A 25,172-nucleotide genomic window follows, 5' to 3' on the forward strand; every position below is an offset into this window, starting at 1 on the left:
GAAATCTCTAGTAGTGTTATTTTTTCCTTTACTCTCAGTAGATGACCTTGCTTCCTGTCTTCTACCTTACTTATCTCTTAAATGTCAGTGTTCTGTGAGGTTCTAGCCTTGGCCTTCTTTGTTGCTTCTAGATGAGTAGCTCTTGACCTTCTTGAGTATTTGACAAAATTTTGGATTTTCCCTCCAGAAAAATGCACATATTTGCACAAGTGAACCTCTATTGCTGGGGACTCTAAAGTTCCCTTTAATCCATCTATGTTCTAGATGGAATAAAGCTCTACGGCTACAAATTATAGTAAAACATAGAGCAATTTGTTTCACATATTCTTGGGCTTTTATAACTGTACCATCAAATCCAGAAGCCAAAAAGGGCTTTTTAAATTCCTAAAATGTTATTCCCAGAAAAAATTCAAGGAAAGTACTCTCTGAATGAAAAGAATCTCTCTGTATCCTGATCTGTCCTTACCTCCAGTAACAATCACATTTGCTTTGGAACAGTAGCAAAATGTGTTGGCTCCTCTTGGTATGGCAAACTCTCTGACAGGCCTGGAAAACACAAATTAGATGTGAATAGTAGATTTTTTTTAAAACACTAATTTATAAATAGATTATATTCAGTAAGTTCATTTCTTTTTTCTTTTTTCTTTCTTTTCTTTTTTTTTTTTTTACAGGCAGAGTGGACAGTGAGAAAAAGAGACAGAGAGAAAGGTCCTCCCCTTCTGCTGGTTCATCCCCCAATGGCGGCCGCCGCCACCAGCGCACTGCAGCCGGCGCACCACGCTGATCCAAAGCCAAGAGCCAGGTGCCTCTCCTGGTCTCCCATGCAGGTGCAGGGCCCAAGCACTTAGGCCATCCTCCACTGCACTCCTGGGCCACAGCAGAGAGCTGGACTGGAAAAGGAGCAACCAGGACAGAACCAGCCCCCCGACCGGGACCAGAACCCAGTGTGCCAGTGCCACACGTGGAGGATTAGCTTATTGAGCAGTGGCAACGGCCATAGTTAATTTCTAAATCAGTTGTAAATCCATTTGCACACAGAAAATAATCTAAGTCATTATTAATTCCTCCCTGCCCCACAGAATCTGCTTGCTCTAATGTGGTGACATTTGCATAGTATTTTATATATGTTGCGGCGTAAAACAAAACCTTAATCCTCCACCTTGAGTTTGTGGTTTTACTGATGCAGAGGATGGGCAGAGCTGTATCAGTTCTTAATCCAGAAAGGATATGGGCAGCTAAACAAGTCCATTTGGTAGCACATGATGCCAGGAACCCATTTAGACTCTTCTCCCTCCCTCATCACCCACATGAAATGGCTATCATGTCCCATTAATTTTTCCTCTAAAATATACCTGAAATCTGGCCACTTCATCCCATCTCTACTAAAATATCTTGGTTCAGCCCTCTCACCAGAATTACTGCAATAAACTTCTAATGTCTCAGCTTAAACAGGGAGGCATTCCAGGCCAGTTGTGTGCTTGCTAAAGAAGTAGGGTCAAGCAGCAAGCAGCATCCTATCTTTTCTCCCAAAGATGGTGGAATTAAGAGTAAGGACAGAAGATAAGAAATTAAAGGCAAGTATGTTTTCTCCTCTATAATGTTAGAAGTAAAAAATTTGGGAGGGCCTCAGGTGAAGGCATTTTGTAAAAGTGGCTCCCACTCTGGATTATTGCCTCTCGTTCATCCATATTGTGCCCATTCCCAGGAGCAAGAGAGCAGACAATAAAAAATTCCATATCAGGGGTTGGTAAACGTTTTCAATAAAAGGACATAATAAATATTTTAGATTTTTGCCAACTACAGATAGTTCCCAATTTATGATGGCTTGTTTTAGGATTTTTTTGTCATGTGAAGCAATATGCATACATTCAGTAGAAACTGCACTTCAAATCCGGATCTTTGATCTTTTCTAAGCTAGTGATATGTGGTAGGACATCTGAAATGCTGGTCAGTGAAACCAGCCATAATTCCTAGTTGGCCACACAATCAAAGGGTGGGGGGCAAGTGATACTCTACAGTGTGTTGTGGTGCCAACATTTTTTGATTTTGTGTTTTGGTATCCCATCCTGTCTACAAAATACCCATCTTTATGTGTACTTGAGATATTTAACACTTTATTATAAAGTATACTTTGTGTTAGATGATTTTGTTCAAATATAGGCTAATGTGAGTGTTCTGCGATTGTTTAAGGTGGGATAGGCTAAGCTATGATGTTATATAGTATATTTTCTACTTATGGTATTTTCAATTTAAAGTGGGTTTTTAAAAAGGTTTATTTATTTATTTTGAAAGTCAGAGTTACACAGGGAGGGGGAAAGACACACACACACACACACACACACACACACACACACAGAGGGAGAGAGAGAGAGAAAGCTTTTCATTCACTAGTTCACTACCCAGATTACCACAATGGCCAGGGCTGAGCCAAGTGGAAACTCGTAGCCAGGATATTCATCCAGGTTTCCCACTTTGGTGGCAGAGACCCAAACAGCTGGTTTTACATGCTGCTTTTCTCAGATCACTAATAGGGAGATAGATTGGAAGTAGAGCAGTTGGGACATGAACTGGTACACATATTGGATGGCAGCATTGCAGGTGGCAACTCCACATAGTACACTAAAACACTGGCCCCTTAAAATATGTTTATTGGGATGAAACTACATCCTAAGTTGAGAAGTGTCTCCTCTGTCAACTAGAACACAGAAATAATCATTGATGACACAAATGAGTAAGTGGCTGTGTTCCCATGCAACTGTATTTATGAACAATGAAATTTTAGGTTAATGTCATTTTCATGGTTCATGAAATATTATTCTGATTTTTTTCAACTATTAAAATGTAAAAATCACTCTCAGTTTGCTGACATTATAAAGCCTTGTGGTTCTTCGCATTTAGCCTGTGGACCATAGGTTGCCAATCCCTGTTCAACATGCAGGAATAGGCAATATGGTACGGCAGATTGGGTTGCTGCTTACACCACCAGCAGCCCATGTTGGAGTGCCCATTCTAGTCCCAGTTGCTATGCTTCAGTTCTAGTTTCCTACTAATGTGATCCAAGGAAGGCAGCAGAAGATGGCCCAAGTACTTGGGCCCCTGCCAATCACATGAGAGACCTGGATAGAATTCTGGGCTCTTCTCTTCAAATTGGCTCAGACCTGAATCTTGCAGCCATTTGAGAAATGAATCAGCCCATGGAAGATCTGTGTATGTGTGTGTGTGTGGCTATCTGTCTCTGTTGCTCTGCCTTTAAATAAACAAATAAGCCTAGAAAAATAAAAAAGAGGAACAACAAGCTTAGAGCTGTGTAAGTTTATAAAAGTCCCACCTCTTTTCAGTAGTCAAATTTCTTTTCTATCTTTTTTATATGCTCTTCCATTTATTTCTTGGGGGAACAAAAAAAATAGAACTAACATTTATTGACCATGAACTGTCTGCCAAGCATTAAGTTAGGAACATTTCATGAATTAACTTAAGTAATTTTTCTAAGGCTATGTGGTAGATATATTTTTCCCATTATAAAAAATGGGAAAACAGATTAAGAGAGCTGGTGGTCCTATTCAATAATTACAGAGCTAGTGAGTGCTAGGACAGAAACCATTTCTGTATGACTACACAGAAGCACGTGGGCATTTTCTCTTTCAGTATAATAATCTGCCTCCAAGCTGGGTAACTAATGAAAAGCAATGCCAAGTAGTTAGTTGCTTATCTCTTGGAAGCTGTCAAGCACTCAGAGGGTTAAAGGTTCAACTTGTGTCTTGCAACATGCCAGTATGCTCTACATGGTATAATTAATTGCAGGTGTTCATTTTTTTATGGTACAAAACTCCATTTATGAAATTTCCATACAAAATTATAACACTTCTGAAATGGAAATTTTTTGAGAGGATTTTTTCTGCCATTTTGGAAGCTTGTGCTGGCTCCCACTTTAACAGCTGGCCAATTATGTATTTGTATAAATGCAGTTTCATCTGGCTCAACATAAGACTCATTATAGTGAATTGAGGAAACAGGAATATGTTGAATCTGGGAATGAAGTGGCCCCAACCTTCCTTCCATGAGATGACTCTGCAGTGGCAGTGACTTTCTGAAAACAGGACTGTACCAAATCACTTGAGAAGCCTCTTTAGCTTCCACATTTAGAAGGAGAGTGGCCCAAGTGAGGAAGTAGTTTTAATGCTCAGCTGGAATCTGACTGAATAGAACAAGATCATTGCTTGCTGAGATTGTCTGAGTATTTTTATCACAGGTTCCTAACTCTCTCTCAGCTGAATGTGTCACCAACTAAGCTACAAAAGATGGAACAAATACTAAGAAGGCCCAGAATTGGGCTCAAAGACAAACGCCCAACTATTACAAAATAGATGCTTTTTAGAGCAAAGACCATAGCATAAATGTTAGGTAGAAAATTAGACCATCTAGAAAATTAAACATTCTAGAATCTAGATAAACTAAATGTTTACAGCTATAAGTACCAAATCTATGGGAACACTATGGAGAACAGAAATGTAAAACATCTACAGTATCATAACATAAACTGAAAATACATTCAAACATAAATTTTGAAGGAAACATAAAAACTGCATCAAACCCAACATAATGATTGCCTCTGTGTGTGTGTGTGTGTGTGTGTGTGTGTGTGTGTGTCATGGAGTACAAGAACAAAAGGAATAAAATAAGTAGGGGAGACTGTGACAATTCAACTCTGCTCTTGAGTTTCTCCATCTAAAAAATGTTTGCAATTTGCCTAGAGTTATTCTATTTGAACAGTAGATTTTCTCTGACAAAGAGGTATCCCATCTGAGTGAGATTTTTCAAAAGATTAATATTCCTCATTTCAAGCCTAACACAAACATTCACAGCTTGATTGCCAATCAGATCCTTAAGCTTGGAAAAAGGAATATTGGCACATTCACAACTTGTTCCCAAAGGAATATTATGATGGATTTTGACAGCAGGTGAATGTCAAAGCCTTCTTCAAAAATTTGCCCTCCAGAAAACAACTGAAACAACTGTAAGTTACCTTGAATTGTTACCTTTTAGAATTTTCAAAGCCCTTTCACCCATCTTAGCTAATTGGAGGTACAAATTTCCCACGAGGTAAGAAAGGTAATACTGTTTTCATTCACAAATAATGTTATTGAGGTTCAAATAACTTGTTTCATGCCCAAGACCACGTGTCTGATACACTAGTGGTAGAAATGACTTTAGAATTTATTTGCTCCCACACAATTCTGTCTCTTCAATTAAATTCTATCCTAGGAAATAGTACCATGTAAACACCACCCCCAACCAGGAGCCTATACCTGCTTCTTGAACAACCTTCTAGATCTTTGCATAATTTGATCTTCACCTTATTTATATCTCTGCCCAAATGTTACCTACTCAAAGCATTGTCTGCTGACCAAGCCTCTCAAAAATATTGCTTCTCTTCACTCTCTATCCCTCAGCCCTATATAATTTATATAATGTATTATTTGATTATTTATTGTCTGTCTCACTGGAATATGAGGTCTGTTAAAGCAGAGAGTTAGTCTGTTTTGTATACCATTATATCACTACCTGAAATAGTTTTGGGTCACTGGTAGGCAGGCAATCGGTATTGTTGAGAATTTTAAAATGCAACAGATTCCTCTCATTTTTTCCTCTTATCCAATAGGTCACCAGTTCTTAAAAATTTTGCAAGAAACTGTCTTCTTTCCTTGGTTAAGTTCAAACATTCATTAATTCTCTTCCAACGTATTTTCGTATCTCCTATAGTTTGTCTACCTTTTCTCAGCTTAGCTTTTTCCAGTCCGTTCTCCTCTTTGCTACTTGTGTAATCTGTCAAAAATGTATTTTTAAAACTAAAGTATTCAGTGGCTTCCTACAGCTTTCAGGTTAAAGTCCCAGCTATTAGCATGGCATGCAGATCTTTTAATGTTTGGCCTGTTTATCCCCATCTCTCCCAACCCATATCCCTCCTTGAAGCTTCAATCATACTGAACCACTTAATTTCTAGAACTCATCATCTGTTTTTTTTTCACATCCATTCCTTTGCAAATGCCATTTGTTTAATGCATCCACTTATTTACTCCAGTCCTACTCAATTCAAAACTCAGCATGCTTGGCATTTCCTTCAGGAAGCCTTCCCCAATTTTCTCCCCAAAAAGTCCCACCTTCCAATGCTCTGAGCACTCTCTTATGCTCCTTTCTTACATTTACATCATGACATTTATCACCCTCTGTGGGAATCACTTATTTCTTTTCTTCCTCATTGGATAAGATATCAAAGACCTAGACTTACTCATCTTTAGATTCCCAGTGCCTTGTATAGTGTTCAATAGAGTAATTCATTGAAAAGTAGTTGATAGACCAATGAATATTCAGACTTTTCCTCTAGAGTTTCTTCTAGAATAATCTTTGTAATTGTGCTCAAATTATAGAACATCAGAAAAGGAATATTGGTTATAATAATGAGCAATCATAGTGTCTTGTAAAGACACATCTTAACACATAATTAAAATGCAATCAATACAAAGATTGAGACATGAAAAAGAGTACTTAAGCCATTCTTGGAAGGGAGGTGTCTAGGAAAAGTTAAGAAAATTCCCTTGAGTAGGTATGAGCTATGTTATCCTTAAAGTAAGAGTGTGGGGGGAGGGGAAAGAAGGAGGCATGTTCTAGGCCCTAAACATGTACGAAGTCCTAGAACTCACCCAGAAAGCAGCAAGAGTTTAGTGTTATAGGAAGCTAAGTTTAGGCAGTTAAAGGGATTAAGCAAAGGTGTATGCATGAGCCATGTGATGTTCCCACATTTTCCTTGTTGAATATTATAGTTAGTGGTGAATTAAGTCTGTGAATATATGATTTAAAATTATGTCTGCAAAAATTATGTCTGATGAAAGGAAGTGTGCAGGGGGAGGGAGGGAGGGAAGTGTGGTTATCTTTTGGAAAAATACATATGGAATGCATGAAATCTGTTCTCTTTATATTAATTTTAAAAAAGAACTACACAACTGAATATGCCAATGTAAAGTTAATCTTTAACAAGGAAGAAATAAGCCACTTAATCAACAGGTGGACTTAGTGTGTTTTTTGTTCTGTCTATAGCTTTTCTTGTTCATGAAATCACTGCCAAATTTAGTTTTTACTCCCCTTTGTAAAACTTCCTGTTCTTATTTCTGGGGACCGTTTTTATTATTTTTTTTGACAGGCAGAGTGGACAGTGATAGAGACAGAGAGAAAGGTCTTCCTTTTCCGTTGGTTCACCTCCCAATGGCCGCTGCGGCCGGCGCGTTGCGCTGATCTGAAGCCAGGAACCAGGTGCTTCTCCTGGTCTCCCATGTGGTTGCAGGGCCCAAGCACTCAGGCCATTCTCCACTGCACTCCCGGGCCACAGCAGAGAGCTGGACTGGAAGAGGAGCAACTGGGACAGAATCCGGCGCACCGACCGGGACTAGAACCTGGTGTGCTGGCGCTGCAGGTGGAGGATTAGCCTATTGAGCCGCGGCGCCAGCCACTGGGGACCATTATTTATCACACCCTTTTCAAAAACTCTCATGTCTATAATACTAAAATATTTAAGTGACCTTTAACACATTCTGCTTTGCACTGTTATCACCCTTGCCAGTGGTGTGCCAGGAAAAGTCCAATATTCAGCTGGGTCCAGGGAAGGTGATGGGCCATTGTTTTGTAAGGTTTGCTTTCCATGGAATAAAGATTGATACCATGGCTATGACATGTCTGAACATGGAGTTGAGGAGAGATTTGTAATTGCATGCCACTATATAGTATTTCTATGTTCTTGAAGTTGTAAAAACCTCAAGAACATAGATGATGGGGCCGGCACTGAGGCATAGGGGGTAAAAGCCACTGCCTGCAGTGCCAGCATCTCATATGGGTGCCGGTTCGAGACCCAGCTGCTCTACTTCTGATCCAGTTCTCTGCTATGGCCTGGGAAATCAATAGAATATGAGACAAGTGCTTGGGCCCCTGCACCCACATGGAAGACCTGGAGGAAGCTCCTGTCTCCTGGCTTCAGATCAGTGCTGCTCCAGATGTTGTGGCCAATTGGGGAGTGAACCAGTGCATGGAAGACCTCTCTCTCTCTTTCTCTCACACACTCTCTCTCTCGCTGCCTCTCTTTCTCTCTCTGTGTAACTGACTTTCCATTAAATAAATAAATCTTTTAAAAAAGAACATATATGATAGTAAGTTTTAATAAAATAAGTAGAAAGTGATAAGCTTTGAGTATTTATTGCTTTTGTTTTTGCTATAATGGTAAGTTTATATGACTTAATTTTTAACCATAACCATATTAAACAGGCTTGCCAAATTCCTGAAATCTTACTAAGTCAGCCATGAGCTAACTCCAGAATACCACTGATTTTATGTCTGTATTTCTTATTTTCCCACTTAAATTTTAAATATTTAAAGACAGTGGTTATGATTTAAATACATTTGTATTGCCCACAGTGATTTACTAAATACTCAATGGATAAGTGATACATTTCTGGATTAAAGGTTAAATTACATGACCAGTGTAGGTTTTGGATTGCCACATTATAGTTATGTGTACTGAAAATATTTACTCTGATAAAATCACGGCTTCACATTTGCATATCTTTGAAATGAAAACTATTTATCTGTATGTTGACACAGAATACATGTCTTCTACAGGACCGCTAGGGCATATTATATTTATAGGTGTTTTCACAATGCTTCTTTATCGTTATGAATGTAACATGAATTACTAGCCCAGAACAAAATCAATATAAAACTGATACAAGGTTACATATGTTTTAAAAAATATTTTATTTATTTGAAAGACAAAGTTACAGAGAGAGGTAGAGCCAGAGAGAGAGAGAAGTCTTTCATCCTCTGGTTCACTCCCCAAATGACCATAATGGCCAGAGTTGAGCTGATCTAAAGCCAGTGCCAGGAGCTTCTTCTGGCTCTACTATGTGGGTGCAGGGGCCCAAGGACTTGGGCCATCTTCTACTGCTTTCCCAGGCTATAGCAGAAAGCTGGATCAGAAGTGGAGCAGTCGGGACTCAAACCAGCACCCATATGGGATGCCAGAGCTGCAGGCCGGGGCTTTAACCAGCTGCACTACAGCACCGGCCCCACATCTACTTCTTAATTAAATGTTTTAAGAGTGCATGTCTTTAAAATGCTGGTGTATAATCATTAGCAGTTAATTATGTTGCAAAAACTAAATGAAACTGCAATTAATTATGACACATAAATGACATCTGTGGAATCTTATCCACTGTAAAGAAATGAAATTGTTTTTAATGTACTGTGAAAAGCTTTCAAGTCATCTCTCTGTGTAATATGTTATACACTGATACAAATAGTTTTTTCTAAATGAGTTGAAAATATGTCTTTCATGAAGTTTGCACTTTTTTGTAAGCCTAGAAGCTTTGATTTTAATTTTGTTTAAAAATGTTATTTATTAGAGAGAGAGAGAGAGAGAGAGAGAGAGAGTTTCATTTGCTTGTTCACTCCTCAAATGCCAGCAAGGGCTGGGCTTAAATTGAGTTAGGAGCCAGAAACTCATTCTATGTCTCACACATGGGTGGCAGGAACCCAACACTTGAGCCATCACCACTGCCTCACAGGGTCTGCATTAACCTGGAGCTGGAGTCAGGAGCCAGAGCCAAGTAGAAAACCCAGATAAGACAACAGGAGTCAACATGTGTCTTCAGCATTAGCCTAGATTTCATGCTCACTGCATGAAGTCTATAGTTTTTGAGAAAATGTAGGCCATTGTTTTAGAGGTTTGATATTCTGTTCTTCTATTACAATTTCTAATTCTGTTATTCCATTGCTTAATTAGAATTTAAAGAAATCCTGGCTTTATGTATGCAGAGGCTATTTATTTTTCATTTCCCAATATTTTGCAAATTTTAATAAATAATATGAGAGGACCTAGAAGTCATCATTGTGCTTTGTAAGGGAGACAAGTAGACTACTTTTCAGTTTTCTTAGTACTACTTTTAGTTATACTCTAAATATAAAGGGTGAAGTAAGCAGAGATATCTAGCTAAGAGTTTTTAATGGTTTAAAAGCAAGATTTATTAGAGTCAGAGACCTCCAGCCAGAGTGGCATAGAGGGGGAATCCAAGAGAGTCAAAACCCGAAGGGGGAGGTGGTACTGGAACACAATTTTGGGGGAGAAAAGAACTTGACAATCAGTTACAAGGCAGAGGAGAAAATCATGGAAAAACCAGATTTGCAGTCTTTTATCCTTTCTGGCTTGTTGATGATAAAACAAAGAGCCATCAGAAGGGTGGGATACCTAATTTGCTTTGCAGTAAACTGGGAGCTCAGAAGGAGCTTACTATTCTCATGATAAGATTGGAAGCTTGGAGTAGATTAAGATGGCTGAGTAGGGAGGGAGCTTGCTGCTTGAGTCTAGAAGAAGATAGTTTTTAAAAAAGTGGAAAGAGTGCAGTCTCAGAAAAGAGTTAGAGAGAAAACAGCAGAGGAAACTCTACATAAATTGGAGGAACACAGTGAACCTATGTAGAGGGTGCAGAAACAAGATGAAGGAAGACAAAATGACACCACCAAAAGAACATAATACCTCAGTACTAGATTGTGAAGTTGATGATATTGAAGCAATACCAGAAGTGGAATTCAAAAAATCAATCATAAGATTACTTAGGTAATAAGAACAAAATGCATGAACTAATGAAATCCATAATGACATGAAAGAAAATTTCTCCCACAAAATTGAGATCTTAAAGGGAAATCAAAATGAAATCTTGGAAGTGAAGAATTCAATAGAACAAATAAAAATATAGTGAAGAGCCCTAACAACAGAATCAGTGAAACAGAAGAAAGAATATCCAATTAGAAAACAAAGCACAGGAAATCATATAGTCAGATCAAACACAAGGAGAAGACATTAGAAAACTATAAAACACTTTTGGAAATCCACAGGATAGTATCAAATGACCCAACATACAGGTTCTATGAGATCCTGAAGGCATGGAAAGAGAGAAAGGATTAGAAGGACGTTTTGTTCACTCTACAGTCCTCCGCTCTACCAGCTGAGCTATCGAAGGGTGCACTCCAATTTAATCCCATCAAGGTGGCATGTACCAATGCCATCTCACTAGTCCAAGTGATCAATGTCAGTTCACAATTGATCATAATGAAAGGACTAAGAGTCAAAGGGAGCACATAAACAAGTCTAGTACCTGCTAATACTAACCGATAGAATAAATAAAGGGGAGAGTGATCCAACATGGGAAGCGAGATACTCAGCAGACTCATAGAATGGCGGATGTCCTAAACAGCATTCTGGCCTCAGAATCAGCCCTAAAGGCATTCCAATCTGGCTGAAAAGCCCATGAGAGTATTTCACGCATGGAAAGCCAAGACACTCTGGCAAAAAAAAAAAAAAAAAAAAAAAAAAAAAAAAAAAAAAAAAAAAAACCTTAATGAAAGATCTCCACGAGTGAGATCCCAGTGGAAAGAACAGGTCTTCAAAGAAGGAGGTACCTTTCTCTGAAGGGAGGAGAGAACCTCCACTTTGACTATGACCTTGTCTAAACAAGATAAGAGTCGGAGAACTCAAGGGGCTTCCATAGCCTTGGAAACTCATGACTGGTGCATAGGGAGATTACTGATGCCATAAACAGGAGTGTCAATTTGTAAAGTCAACAACAGGAGTCACTGTGCACTTACTCCTCATGTAGGATCTCTGTCCTTAATGTGCTGTACATTGAGACTTAATGCTATAATGAGTACTCAAACAGTATATTTCACTTTGTGTTTCTATGGGGGTGCAAACTGTTGAAATCTTTACTTAATGTATACTAAACTGATCTTCTGTAAAAAAAAAAAAAAGAAGAAGAAGAAATTATCAATTCCCAACTTGATTCTCACTGGGATTAAACATGACAATAGGTCTGATCTGATTTCATCATCATTTAAAAAATCATCTATTATTTTTCACTTTATGTTTCTGTGTGGGAGCAAACTGTTGAAATATTTACTTAATATATGCTAAACTGATCTTCTGTATATAAAGAGAATTGAAAATGAATCTTGATGTGAATGGAAGGGGAGAGGGAATGGGAAAGGGGAGGGTTGCAGGTGGGAGGGACGTTATGGGGGGGAAGCCATTGTAATCCATAAACCATACTTTGGAAATTTATATTCATTAAATAAAAGTTAAAAAAAAAGAAGAAGGACTTTTTGGTGAAATAATAACAGAAAATTTCCCCTATTTGGAGAAAGAAAGGGGCATCCAAGTACAGGAAACACATAGAACTCCTAATAGACATGACCAGAAAAGATCTTCACCATGATACATTGAAATCAAACTTCCTACATTAAAATATAAAGGAAAAGATTCTAAAATATACACAAGAAACACTGGATTACTTTCAAAGGATATCCAGTTAGACTCACAGCAGACTGCTTATCAGAAATCCTACAGGCTAGGAAGGATGGTGAGATGGAGCAAGTCTTAAGAGAAAAAAAAAACTGTCAACTCTGAATACTATACCTGCAAAGCTTTCCTTTATGAAGGAAGGTAAAATAAAGACCTTCCATGAAACAGAAACTGAAGGAATTTGTCAGCACTCATCCAGCCCTGCAGAAAATGCTTAAAGATGTGATGCACACAGAAACACAGAAACATTGTCATCGCTATGGAAGAAGGTAAAGGAAGGAAAGTTCTCAGTAAAAGTACAAAGGAAATCCAAAGTAAAAAACAGGAATATTATGGAGAAATGGCAGGGCAAAGTCACTACTTATCAATAGTTACATTGAATGTAAATGGCCTCAACTTTCCAGTTAAAAGACACAGACTGGCTGAATGGATTAAAAACCAAAACCCATCTATGTGCTGCCTACAAGAAACACATATCACCAACAAAGCTGCATGCACACTGAAAGTGAAAGAATGGAAAAATATACTTCATGCTAACAAAAACCAAACAACAAAGAGCCAGTTTTTTGAAAAATTTAAAAGAAAATTGACACACCATTGGCCCAACTAACCAAAAAAAGGAGAGAAAAGACCCAAATCAATAAAATTAGAGATGAAAAAGGAAATGTAACAACAGACACCACAGAAATAAAAAGAATCAGCAGAAATTACTACAAAGAGCTGTATGCCAACAAACTGGGAAACCTAGAAGAAGTGGAGATTCCTGGACACATGCAACCTTCCTAAATTGAGCCATGAAGACACAGAAAACCTAAACAGACCCACTAACAAGATGGAAATTGAATTAGTAATAAAGACCCTCCCAACAAAGAAAAGCCCAGGACCATCGATGGCTTCACTGATGAATTCTACTGATGAATAAGAACTAACTCTATTTCTTCTCAAGTTATTCAAAACAATTGAAAGAAAGGAAATGATCTCAAATTCTATGAAACCAGCATTACCTGAAAACCTGAAAAAGATGCAGCAGAGAAAAGAGAACTATCAATCAATTTCCCTGATGAATGTAGACGCAAAGATCCTCAACAAAATTCTGGCCAATCTAATAGAACAACACATCAGAAAGATCATTTGCGCAGACCAAGTAGCATTTATCCCTGGTATACAAGGGTGATCCAACATTTGCAGATCAATCAATGTGATACAACACATTAACAAACAGCAGAAGAAAAACATACGATTACCTTAATAGATGCAGAGAAAGCATTTGATAAAATACAACACCCTTTCATGATGGAAACTCTAAGCAAATTGGGTATAGAAGGAACATTCCTCAACACAATCAAGGCAGTTTATGGCAAACCCATGGCCAGTGTCCTATTGAATTGGGAAAAGTTGGAAGCATTCCCAGTAAGATCCGGAACCAGACAAGGATGCCCACTCTCACCATTATTATTCAATATAGTACTGAAAGTTTTAGCCAGAGCCATTAGGCAAGAAAAAGAAATCAAAAGGATTCAAATTGGGAAGGAAGAAATCAAAATATCCCTCTTTCCAGACAATGTGATTCTTTGTTTAGGGGATCCAAAGAACTCCACTAAGAGACTATTGGAACTCATAGAAGAGTTTGGTAAAATAGCAGGATATAAAATCAGTTCACAAAAATCAACAGCATTTGTATACACAGACAATCTGTCAAAACTCCTTCAAGAAGAAATAAATTGAAAAAGCCTACATCCACTAAATCTATTGAATCAATAATTAATGACAGAAAATGCTAGGCCCAGGTGGGGGTCACTGGTGAATTCTACAAAACACTTTTTAAAAAAAAATATTTTATTTATTTATTTGACAGAGTTACAGAAAGTGAGAGGGAGAGACAGAGAGAAACGTCTTCCCTCCATTGGTTCACTCCCCCAAATGGCTGCCATGACCAGAGCTGCACCAATCTGAAGCTAGGAGCCAGGTGCTTCCTCTCAGTCTCTTATGTGGGTGCAGGGGCCCAAGGACTTGGGCCATCTTCTACTGCTTTCCCAGGCCATAGCAAAGAACTGATTGGGAAGAGGAGCTGCCAGGACTAGAACCGGCACCCATATGGGAATCCGGCGCTGCAGGCAGAGGATTAACCTACTGCGCCATGGCACTGGCCCCACAAAACACTAAGACATAAATTATACCTATCCTCTATAATCTCTTTTAGAGGATAGAAGCAGAAGGAATATTTCCTAATTCATTCTATGAGGCCAATGTTACTCTAATACAAAATAAGACAAAGAGATTACAAGAAAAGAAAACTACAGACAAATATCTCATAACCATACATGGGAAAATCTTCAACAACAACAACAACAACAACAAAAAAAAAAAACAAGTAAAATCCAACAAGGTATAGAAAGAATTATATGCAATGGCTTTAATAGATTGAATGATTGTGTCCACCACAAATTCAATGTTGAAATTCTACTGAGTATGATAATATTAAGAGGTGATGCCTTTGGAGGGTAATTTAGGTCATAAGGATACAGTTCCCATGTATTAGTGTCATGAACAGGACTTGGCTCCTGAAACTCATGCAGCTGTTTAAATCTCAAAGTCTTATATTAGTTGTTGATGTATTAGGATAGACACTTTATCAGGTGTCTGAAAGAAGGAGCCACTGGGAAATATTTGGGTCACTGAGGGCTTGCTCTCATAAGATAGTTCTTAAAAGAATGTTGTTTATTGAAGCTACATTTGTCCTAGTTTCCTCCTCTGCCTTCAGGCTCACCATTGTGCATGTCCACCAGATGCCAGACTAATAGGGCTGCCCAGTTTTGAACAGTGAACCTTTAAAATGTAAGCCAGAATAAATATAATCCTTCCCAAGAAGCTCCTCTCAGATATTTTACCTAAAGTAATGAAAACCTAACACAATAAGCTCATAAAATAAAGTACATAACCCTCTAGTCCTCTTTCTGGCAGGAGACTATAAAGGGAGAACACAGCCATCTACAGCCTGAAAAGAAGGCCACCCACAGGACTTGACCATGTTGGTATGTTGGCTCCATGATTTTTCTCCAAAAACTGTGAGAAATAAGTTTGTTGCTGAAGTCGACTTATCCATAATATTTGTTATATATGCCTAAACAGATTTACTCAACAATCCAGTGGGATTTATTCTAGATATGCAAAGTTTAAAAATCTACATTAAAAAATCAGTTAATGTAATCCATCATGTCAACATGATAAAGTAGAAAAATCACATGATCATATCAAGAGATGCAGAAAAAGTATTTGACAAAATCCAACAGAAGCATTTAGCAAAGTAGGAGTAACAAAGTCTTAATTTTATAAGTGACATCTATAAAACAGAGCTAACAACATACTCAATAGTGAGAAACTAGACAAATGGGTGGAGCCAAGATGGCGGAATAGTGAGGGCGCGCACTGATAGTGCGGGAAAATTTAGTTTAATAAAAGTGGAGTTACGGTAGCCTCAGAAAAAGGATCAGGAAAAAATTGCAGAGGAAACTCTTCCAGATCTAGTGGCTGTGACTTGGAGGACCTACGGGGAGAGCAAGGTCGCCCACCGCGCGGAAGCTGAGCCACGGGAGCCGCAGGGTCTGCGCACCAGTGCGGGAAGGGGAGTGGATGTGACACAGATGACCAGCGGGGAGAGCAGGGACGCCCAGGGCTCCGAGTCCACACATTGGTGCTGAAAGGGGAGCTGAGCTCAGTAACCCGAGTCATTGGCGGGGAAACGGCGGTCAGAATCTAGAGGGGAGCGGGAAAGTTCACCAGACTGACTACAGGAGAGAAGGAAAAAAAAAAAGGTGGGGGGGTACTGGTACAGGCAAGTTTCTCTCTCCGACAACCTTGCAAAGGCCAGCAAGAGACAAAGAGCAGGCCCCACACTGGATATACATAACAACAGGGGAGAGATAAGGAACTGAGGTGCTACAATTCAGTAGCCTAGGCAACCCAGTGGGAGTCCGCAGGAGAAACTGAGCCTGCACAGACTCTTTGGGTAGAAGCCAGAGATCCGAAGCTAAATACCATCAATTCTGCTCAGCCGTGCGGTATTACTTACCTCCTGAATAAATAAATAAATAAATAAATAAATAAATAGAGATTTACCACTCATAACCTGAGGGTGTCATCTTTACACACCCGTAACCCGGAAGAACCAAGCAGAGCTCTCAGGCCACACCCATCTCAAGCCTCCAAGGCTCCTCCAACAGCAGACAGTCCACTTAACACAGACACAGTATAAAAAAAAAAAAAAACCTCACAGTGAGGGAAGAAGAATTAACAATGCCAAGCAACAAACACAAAAATCGAGGGAACAAGATCAACGATGACACTATGACACCTCCAAATAAACAAAACACCCCAAGCCAAGATTATGAAGATGATGAGATAGAAGAAATGCAAGATACAGATTTCAAAAAATTCATGATAAGAACATTTAGAAGTTTTCAAAAGCAAATCCTTGAACTACAGAAATCCTTATTGGACAGATTTGAAAATCTCTCTCGTGAAAATGAAATTTTAAGGAAGAATCAAAATGAAACGCAGAAACTAGTAGAACAGGAAAGTGTGATAGTGAAGAGAAATCAAAATGAAATGAAGAGCTCAATAGATCAAATGACAAACACATTAGAAAGTCTAAAAAACAGAGTCAGTGAAACAGAAGAGAGAGTATTGGACTTAGAAGACAGAGCACAGGAAAACATACAGTCAAACCAAAGAAAAGAAGAGGAAATTAGAAATCTAAAAAATATCATTGGGAATCTACAGGATACTATTAAAAACCCAACATTCGAGTTCTAGGAGTTCCTGAAGGCATGGAGAGAGAAAGGATTAGAAGGCCTTTTTAGTGAGATACTAGCAGAGAACTATCCAGGTTTGGAGAAGGACAGAGACATCCTAGTACAGGAAGCTCACAGAACCCCTAAAAAACACAACCAAAAGAGATCCTCACCACGACACGTTGTAATTAAACTCACCACAGTGAAACATAAAGAAAAGATCCTAAATGTGCAAGAGAGAAACGTCAGATTACTCTCAGAGGATCTCCAATTAGACTCACAGCAGACTTCTCATCAGAAACACTACAGGCTAGGAGGGAATGGCGAGACATAGCACAGGTGCTAAGAGAGAAAAATTGCCAGCCCAGAATATTATATCCTGCCAAGCTCTCATTTGTGAATGAAGGTGAAATAAAGACCTTTCATAGCAAACAGAAATTGAAAGACTTTGCCGCCACTCGTCCAGCCCTGCAAAAGATGCTTAAAGATGTGCTACACTCAGAAACACAGAAACACAGCCATCAGTATGAAAGAAGGTAAAGGAAGAAAACCTACCAGTAAAAGAGCATAGGAAGCACAAAGCATATACTAGAAAATATCTCCGGGAAAATGGCAGGGCAAAGTCACTATGTATCAATAGTCACATTAAACGTTAATGGACTTAACTCTTCAGTTAAAAGACACCGATTGGCTGATTGGCTTAAGGAACAAAACCCAACTATTTGTTGCCTACAAGAAACACATCTCTCTAACAAAGATGCATGCAGCCTGAAAGTGAAAGGTTGGAAAAAGATATTCTATGCCAACAGAAACCAAAAAAAAAGGTGTAGCCATATTAATATCAGACAAAATAAACTTTAATACAAAAACTGTTAAGAGAGACAAAGAAGAGCACTATATAATGATTAAGGGTTCAATTCAACAGGAAGATGTAACTATTATAAATGTATATGCACCTAATTACAGGGCACCGGTCTATTTAAAAGATATGTTAAGGGACTTAAAAGGAGACTTAGATTCCAATACAATAGTACTGGGGGACTTCAATACTCCACTCTCAGAAATACACAGATCAACAGGACAGAAAATCAACAAGGAAACAGCAGATTTAATTGACACTATTGCCCAAATGGATCTAACAGATATATACAGAACTTTCAATCCTACATCTAAAGACTTCACATTCTTCTCAGCAGTGCATGGAACCTTCTCTAGGATTGATCACATACTAGGCCATAAAGCAAGTCTCAGCAAATTTAAAAGAATTAGAATCATACCATGCAGCTTCTCAGACCACAGCAGAATGAAGCTGGAAATTAGCAACTCAGGAAACCCTAGAAAGTATGCAAACACATGGAGACTGAACAACATGCTCCTGAATGAACAGTGGGTCATTCAAGAAATCAAAAGAGAAATCAAAAACTTTCTGGAAGTAAATGAGGATAACAACACAACATATCAAAACTTATGGGATATGGAAAAAGCAGGATTGAGAGGCAAGTTTATAGCAATAGGTGCCTATATCAAGAAATTGGAAAGATACCAAATAGATGAGCTTTCAGCACATCTCAAGGACCTAGAAAAACTGCAGCAAACCAGACCCAAATCTAGTAGGAGAAGAGAAATAATTAAAATCAGAAAAGAAATTAACAGGATTGAATCCAAAAAAAAAAACATTACAAAAAATCAGCCAAGCGAAGAGTTGGTTTTTTGAAAAAATAAACAAAATTGACACCCCATTGGCCCAACTAACTAAAAAAAGACCCAAATCAATAAAATCAGAGATGAAAAAGGAAACGTAATAACAGACACCACAGAAATAAAAAGAATCATCAGAAATTACTACAAGGACTTGTATGCCAGCAAACAGGAAAATCTATCAGAAATGGATAGATTCCTGGACACATGCAATCTACCTAAATTGAACCAGGAAGACATAGAAAACCTAAATAGACCCATAACTGAAACAGAAATTGAATCAGTAATAAAGGCCCTCCCAACAAAGAAAAGCCCAGGACCAGATGGATTCACTGATGAATTCTACCAGACATTTAAAGAAGAACTAATTCCATTTCTTCTCAAACTATTCAGAACAATCGAAAAAGATGGAATCCTCCCAAATTCTTTCTATGAAGCCAGCATCACCTTAATCCCTAAGCCAGAGAAAGATGCAGCACTGAAAGAAAATTATAGACCAATATCCCTTATGACCATAGACGCAAAAATCCTAAATAAAATTCTTGCCAATAGAATACAACAACACATCAGAAAAATCATCTACCCAGACCAAGTGGGATTTATCCCGGGTATGCAGGGATGGTTCAACATTCGCAAATCAATCAATGTGTTTCACCACATTAACAGACTGCAGAAGAAAAACCATATGATTATCTCAATAGATGCAGAGAAAGCATTCGATAAAATTCAACACCCTTTCATGATGAAAACTCTAAGAAAATTGGGTATGGAAGGAACATTCCTCAATACAACCAAAGCAATTTATGAAAAACCCATGGCTAGCATCCTGTTGAATGGGGGAAAAGTTGGAAGGATTTCCACTGAGATCTGGTACCAGACAGGGATGCCCACTCTCACCACTGCTATTTAACATAGTTCTGGAAGTTTTAGCCAGAGCCATCAGACAAGAAAAAGAAATTAAAGGAATACAAATTGAGAAGGAAGAAGTCAAACTATCCCTCTTTGCAGACGATATGATTCTTTATTTAGGGGATCCAAAGAACTCTACTAAGAGACTATTGGAACTCATAGAGGAGTTTGACAAAGTGGCAGGATATAAAATCAATGCACAAAAATCAACAGCCTTTGTATACACAAGTAATGCCACGGCTGAGAAAGAACTTTGAAGATCAATCCCATTCACAATAGCTACAAAAACAATCAAATACCTTGGAATAAACTTAACCAAGGACGTTAAAGATCTATACGATGAAAATTACAAAACCTTAAAGAAAGAAATGGAAGAGGATACCAAAAAATGGAAAAATCTTCCATGCTCATGGATTGGAAGAATCAACATCATCAAAATGTCCATTCTCCCAAAAGCATTTTATAGATTCAATGAAATCCCAATCAAGATACCAAGGACATTCTTCTCAGATCTAGCAAAAATGATGCTGAAATTCATATGGAGACACAGGAGACCTCGAATAGCTAAAGCAATCTTGTACAACAAAAACAAAGCCGGAGGCATCACAATACCAGATTTCAGGACATACTACAGGGCAATTGTAATCAAAACAACATGGTACTGGTACAGAAACAGATGGATAGACCAATGGAACAGAATAGAAACACCAGAAATCAACCCAAACATCTACAGCCAACTTATATTAGATCAAGGATCTAAAACCAATTCCTTGAGCAAGGACAGTCTATTCAATAAATGGTGCTGGGAAAACTGGATTTCCATGTCCAGAAGCATGAAGCAAGACCCCTACCTTATACCTTACACAAAAATCCACTCAACATGGATTAAAGACCTAAATCTATGGCCTGACACCATCAAGTTATTAGAGAACATTGGAGAAACCCTTCAAGATATTGGCACAGGCAAAGAGTTTCTGGAAAAGACCCAGGAGGCACAGGCAGTCAAAGCCAAAATCAACTATTGGGATTGCATCAAATTGAGAAGTTTCTGTACTGCAAAAGAAACAGTCAGGAGAGTGAAGAGACAACCGACAGAATGGGAAAAAATATTTGCAAGCTATGCAACAGATAAAGGGTTAATAACCAGAATCTACAAAGAGATCAAGAAACTGCACAACATCAAAACAAACAACCCACTTAAGAGATGGGCCAAGGACCTCAATAGACATTTTTCAAAAGAGGAAATCCAAATGGCCAATAGTCACATGAAAAATGTTCAGGATCACTAACAATCAGGGAAATGCAAATCAAAACCACAATGAGGTTTCACCTCACCCGGTTAGAATGGCTCACATACAGAAATCTACCAACAACAGATGCTGGCAAGGATGTGGGGGAAAAGGGACACTAACCCACTGTTGGTGGGAATGCAAACTGGCCACGCCACTATGGAAGTTAGTCTGGAGATTCCTCAGAAACCTGAAGATAACCCTACCGTTCAACCCAGCCAAGAACCAAAGGGATCACATAAACAAGAATAGTGTCTGCAAATACTAGCTGATAGAATAAAAAAGGGAGAGAATGATCCAACATGGGAAGTGAGATACACAGCAGACCCATAGAATGGCAGATGTCCTAAACAGCACTCTGGCCTCAGAATCAGCCCTTAAGGCATGCGGATCCGGCTGAAAATGAGAGTATTTCACGCATCGAAAGCCAAGACACTCTGGGGGGAAAAAAAACCTAAATGAAAGATCTCCACGAGTATGATCCCAGTGGAAAGAACGGGTCATCAAAGAAGGAGGTACCTTTCTCTGAAGGGAGGAGAGAACTTCCACTTTGACCATGGCCTTGTCTAAATATGATCAGAGTCGGTGAACTCAGGGGGCTTCCATAGCCTTGGCAGCTCATGACAAGAGCCTTGGGTGATTACTGAGGCCATAAACAAGAGTGTCAATTTGTTAAGTCAACAACAGGAGTCACTGTGCACTTACTCCTCATGTAGGATCTTTGTCCTTAGTGTGCTGTACATTGAGACTTAATGCTATAACTAGTACTCAAAAAGTATTTTTCACTTTATGTTTCTGTGTGGGAGCAAACTGTTGAAATCTTTACTTAATGTATGCTAAACTAATCTTCTGTATATAAAGAGAATCAAAAATGAATCTTGATGTGAATGGAAGGGGAGAGGGAGTGGATAAGGGGAGGGTTGCAGGTGGGAAGGACATTATGGTGGGGGGGAGCCATTGTAATCCATAAGCTGTACTTTGGAAATTTATATTCATTAAATAAAAGTTAAAAAAAATTAAATCCAAAAATTGATTAAAAAAAAAACACACTCAGAACTAGTAAGTAATTATAGCAAGTTTGCACAATACAAGGTACATCAAGTATATAAAAGTCAATTGCTGGCCTGCGCTGCAGCTCAATAGACTAATCCTCTGCCTGCGGAGCCGGCACACTGGGTTCTATTCTGGTCGGGGTGCCGGATTCTGTCCCGGTTGCTCCTCTTCCTGTCAGCTCTCTGCTGTGGCCAGGGAGTACAGTGGAGGATGGCCCAGGTCCTTGGGCCCTGCACCCTCATGGGAGACCAGGAGGAAGCACCTGGCTCCTGGCTTCGGATCAGTGCAGCGCGCTGGCCGCAACACAACGGCCGTAGTGGCCACTTGGGGGGTGAACCAACAGAAAAAGGAAGTCCTTTCTCTCTGTCTCTCTCTCACTGTCTAACTCTGTCAAAAATAAATAAATAAAAATAAAAAGAAGTCAATTGCTTTCCTATATTCCAGCAATAAACAAGTGGAATTTGAAATTAAAAATACAATATGATCTAAATTAGCACAGAAAATAATAAAATATTTTAGTATCAATCTAATAATCTAAATAATATCTATAAAGGAAAGCTATAACACTCTTATGAAAGAAATCAAGAACCAAATAAATGGAGATATATTCCTTGTTTATGGATAAGAAGACAACATGTCAAGATGTCAATTTTCACCTTGCTCAATAGATTTAATGCTATCAGAATCAAAATATCAGTAGGCTATTTTGTAGATTTCAAGATACTGATTCTAAAATTTATGTACAGAGGCAAAAGGCCTAGAATAAATGACAACATTGAAGGGAAGAACAAAATCAGAGAACTAACATTACCTGACTTCAAAACTTACAGTAAAGTTACAGCACTAAATACAATATGGTGTTGGCAAAAGCATAGTCAAAGAGATCAATGGAACAGAATAGAATTCAGAAATAGACCTATATAAATATAGTCAACCACTTTTGACAAAGGAGCAAAAACAATACAATAGAACAAAACAATTCTTTTCAATAAATGATACTGAAACAACTGGGCATCCACATACCAAAAAAAAAAAAATAGAGAGAGAGAGAGGAAGAATCTAGACAGAGACCTCATAATTTTCACAAAAATTAACTCTAAAAAGGACAGACCACAGACCTAAATAAAAAATGAAAAACTATAAAACTCCTAATTGGAGAAAATCTAGGTAACCTAGGATATGGCAACTATTTTAGATAAAACACCAAAGACAAAACCCATGAAAGAAATAATTGATAGGCTGGACTTCAACCACAGGCTGAGAGAAAGTACTTCCAAAAGATATATTTGCAAAGGATTGCCATCCAAAATATACAAAGAACTCTTAAAACAAAACAAATGGATGACAGAAACATAGACAGAATATCTGAAGACACCACAACAAAGAAGATATATACCAGCCTGTGAAAATATTATCCACGTCATAAATATTAGGGAATTGCAAACTATAACAATGAGATATCACTATGAGAGTGGTCACAGTTCAAAATCCTACCACCACCAAATTCTGAGAACAAGAACTCTCATTCCTTGTTGGTAGGAATGCAATATGATACAGTCTCTTTAAAGGAGTTTGGCAGTTTCTTTTAAAGATAAACATAACCTTACAATATGATCCACCAATTGCACTTTTTTAAAAAAAAAAGATTTATTTATTTATTGGAAAGTCAGAGTTACACAGAGAGAGAAGGGGGAGGAGAGGGAGAAAGAGAGAGGTCTTCCATCCACTCGTTCACTCCCAGTTGGCCACAACGGCCGGAGCTGCAGCGATCCAAAGCCAGGAACCAGGAGCTCTTCTGGGTCTCCCACATGGGTGCAGGAGCCCAAGGACATGGGCCATCTTCTGCTTTCCCAGGCCATAGCAGAGAGCTGGATGGGAAGAGGAGCAGCCAGGACTAGAACCAGTGCCCATATGGGATGCCAGCACTGCAGGCCAGGGCTTTAACCCACTACACCACAGCACCAGCCCCCACTGGTTCCATTTTTAAGGCTCTCTATTGCATTTTTATTTGCTCTATTGAATTCTTCATTTCATTTTGATTTCTCTTTAATATCTCAATTTCATGTTCAGGGAGCTCTGTTCAGTTCTCCAGGGTTAAAAGCATGCCTAAAGTGACACACCCAGGTTTGCCATGGTAAATCTCTTTTTTTAATCAGAAGGGAAGTATATTCTGCTCAGCTGAGCTCTTCTCCTTGCTGGAGACCAGTGCCTGAGCACTAGCTCCAGTGGGTGTAATATTCTTCTGCTCTGTCCCAAGGACCACACAAAGGATCTATATGGTCCTCAGTGTGAGTTCAGATTCCCCAGCAATGTCTCCCACCAGGTAACCAGGAACCCCCAAACTTGTTTTTCTCCCACTGAGACTGCTCGAAGTCCCAGCCACACTGTGAGTTTTCCCACACACCCTGTGGTGTGTTTTTTTTTTTTTTTTCACAGTCCCAGTTCAGAAGCTTCACACAATCACAAGCTCCTAGCCCACTGTTGTTTCTCCCCACCAGAGTCAGGAGTCTCCACTCGGCTGATTGCAGGGTGCAGACACGAGCTGGCACAGCTGTTATGTATGTCCAAAATGGCACTAGCTCTATCGGCATGTACGCTTCTGTGAGGTGACTGGAGAGAGAAGCTTCAGGCCGCATTCCCTCTAGGCTGTCCCTGCTGCTTTTCCACCAGTGGCTCGGGCTACTGCAGTCTCATCTCACCTCTCCAGTGCTTGTGCATAGGCTCTCGGCTGTTGGAGTCTGAGCCGTGGGTGCCCACGCCCTCCAAGTGGGTCCACCATGTCCCTCTAATTTCCTCTGCCGTTTTTTTCCAAACTCTTCCTTGAGACTATACGAGCTCCACTTTTTTTAGACTATTTTCTCCTGGCTAGAGCAGTAAGCTCCCTCCCTACTCCACCATCATGGAACCTGCTTCTGTTTATTATCATTTGTGCTTTCTTTTTTACTTAGTCAATATGGGTTATCAATTTTATTTACATTTTCCTAGAACTTATAACTTCATATTTTGGTATTGTTGATTTTGTCTATTGATTTTCTATCT

At 38.9% G+C, this 25,172-nt stretch overlaps 1 protein-coding gene across 1 annotated transcript in view; it reads right to left on the reverse strand.

The window, feature by feature from the left end:
- Positions 1 to 25,172, reverse strand: part of LOC100338257 (WD repeat-containing protein 64) — a 144,964-nt gene that overhangs the window by 88,927 nt on the left and 30,865 nt on the right. Inside the window, exon 9 of the mRNA XM_002717339.6 lies at positions 467 to 546. Coding sequence (XP_002717385.4) covers positions 467 to 546 — 80 coding nt within the window. The remainder of the gene's footprint in view (positions 1 to 466; positions 547 to 25,172) is intronic.

This window comes from Oryctolagus cuniculus, chromosome 13 (assembly GCF_051225735.1).
Source record: "Oryctolagus cuniculus isolate XC-2025 breed Fujian yellow rabbit chromosome 13, ASM5122573v1, whole genome shotgun sequence".
Lineage (NCBI taxonomy): Eukaryota > Metazoa > Chordata > Mammalia > Lagomorpha > Leporidae > Oryctolagus > Oryctolagus cuniculus.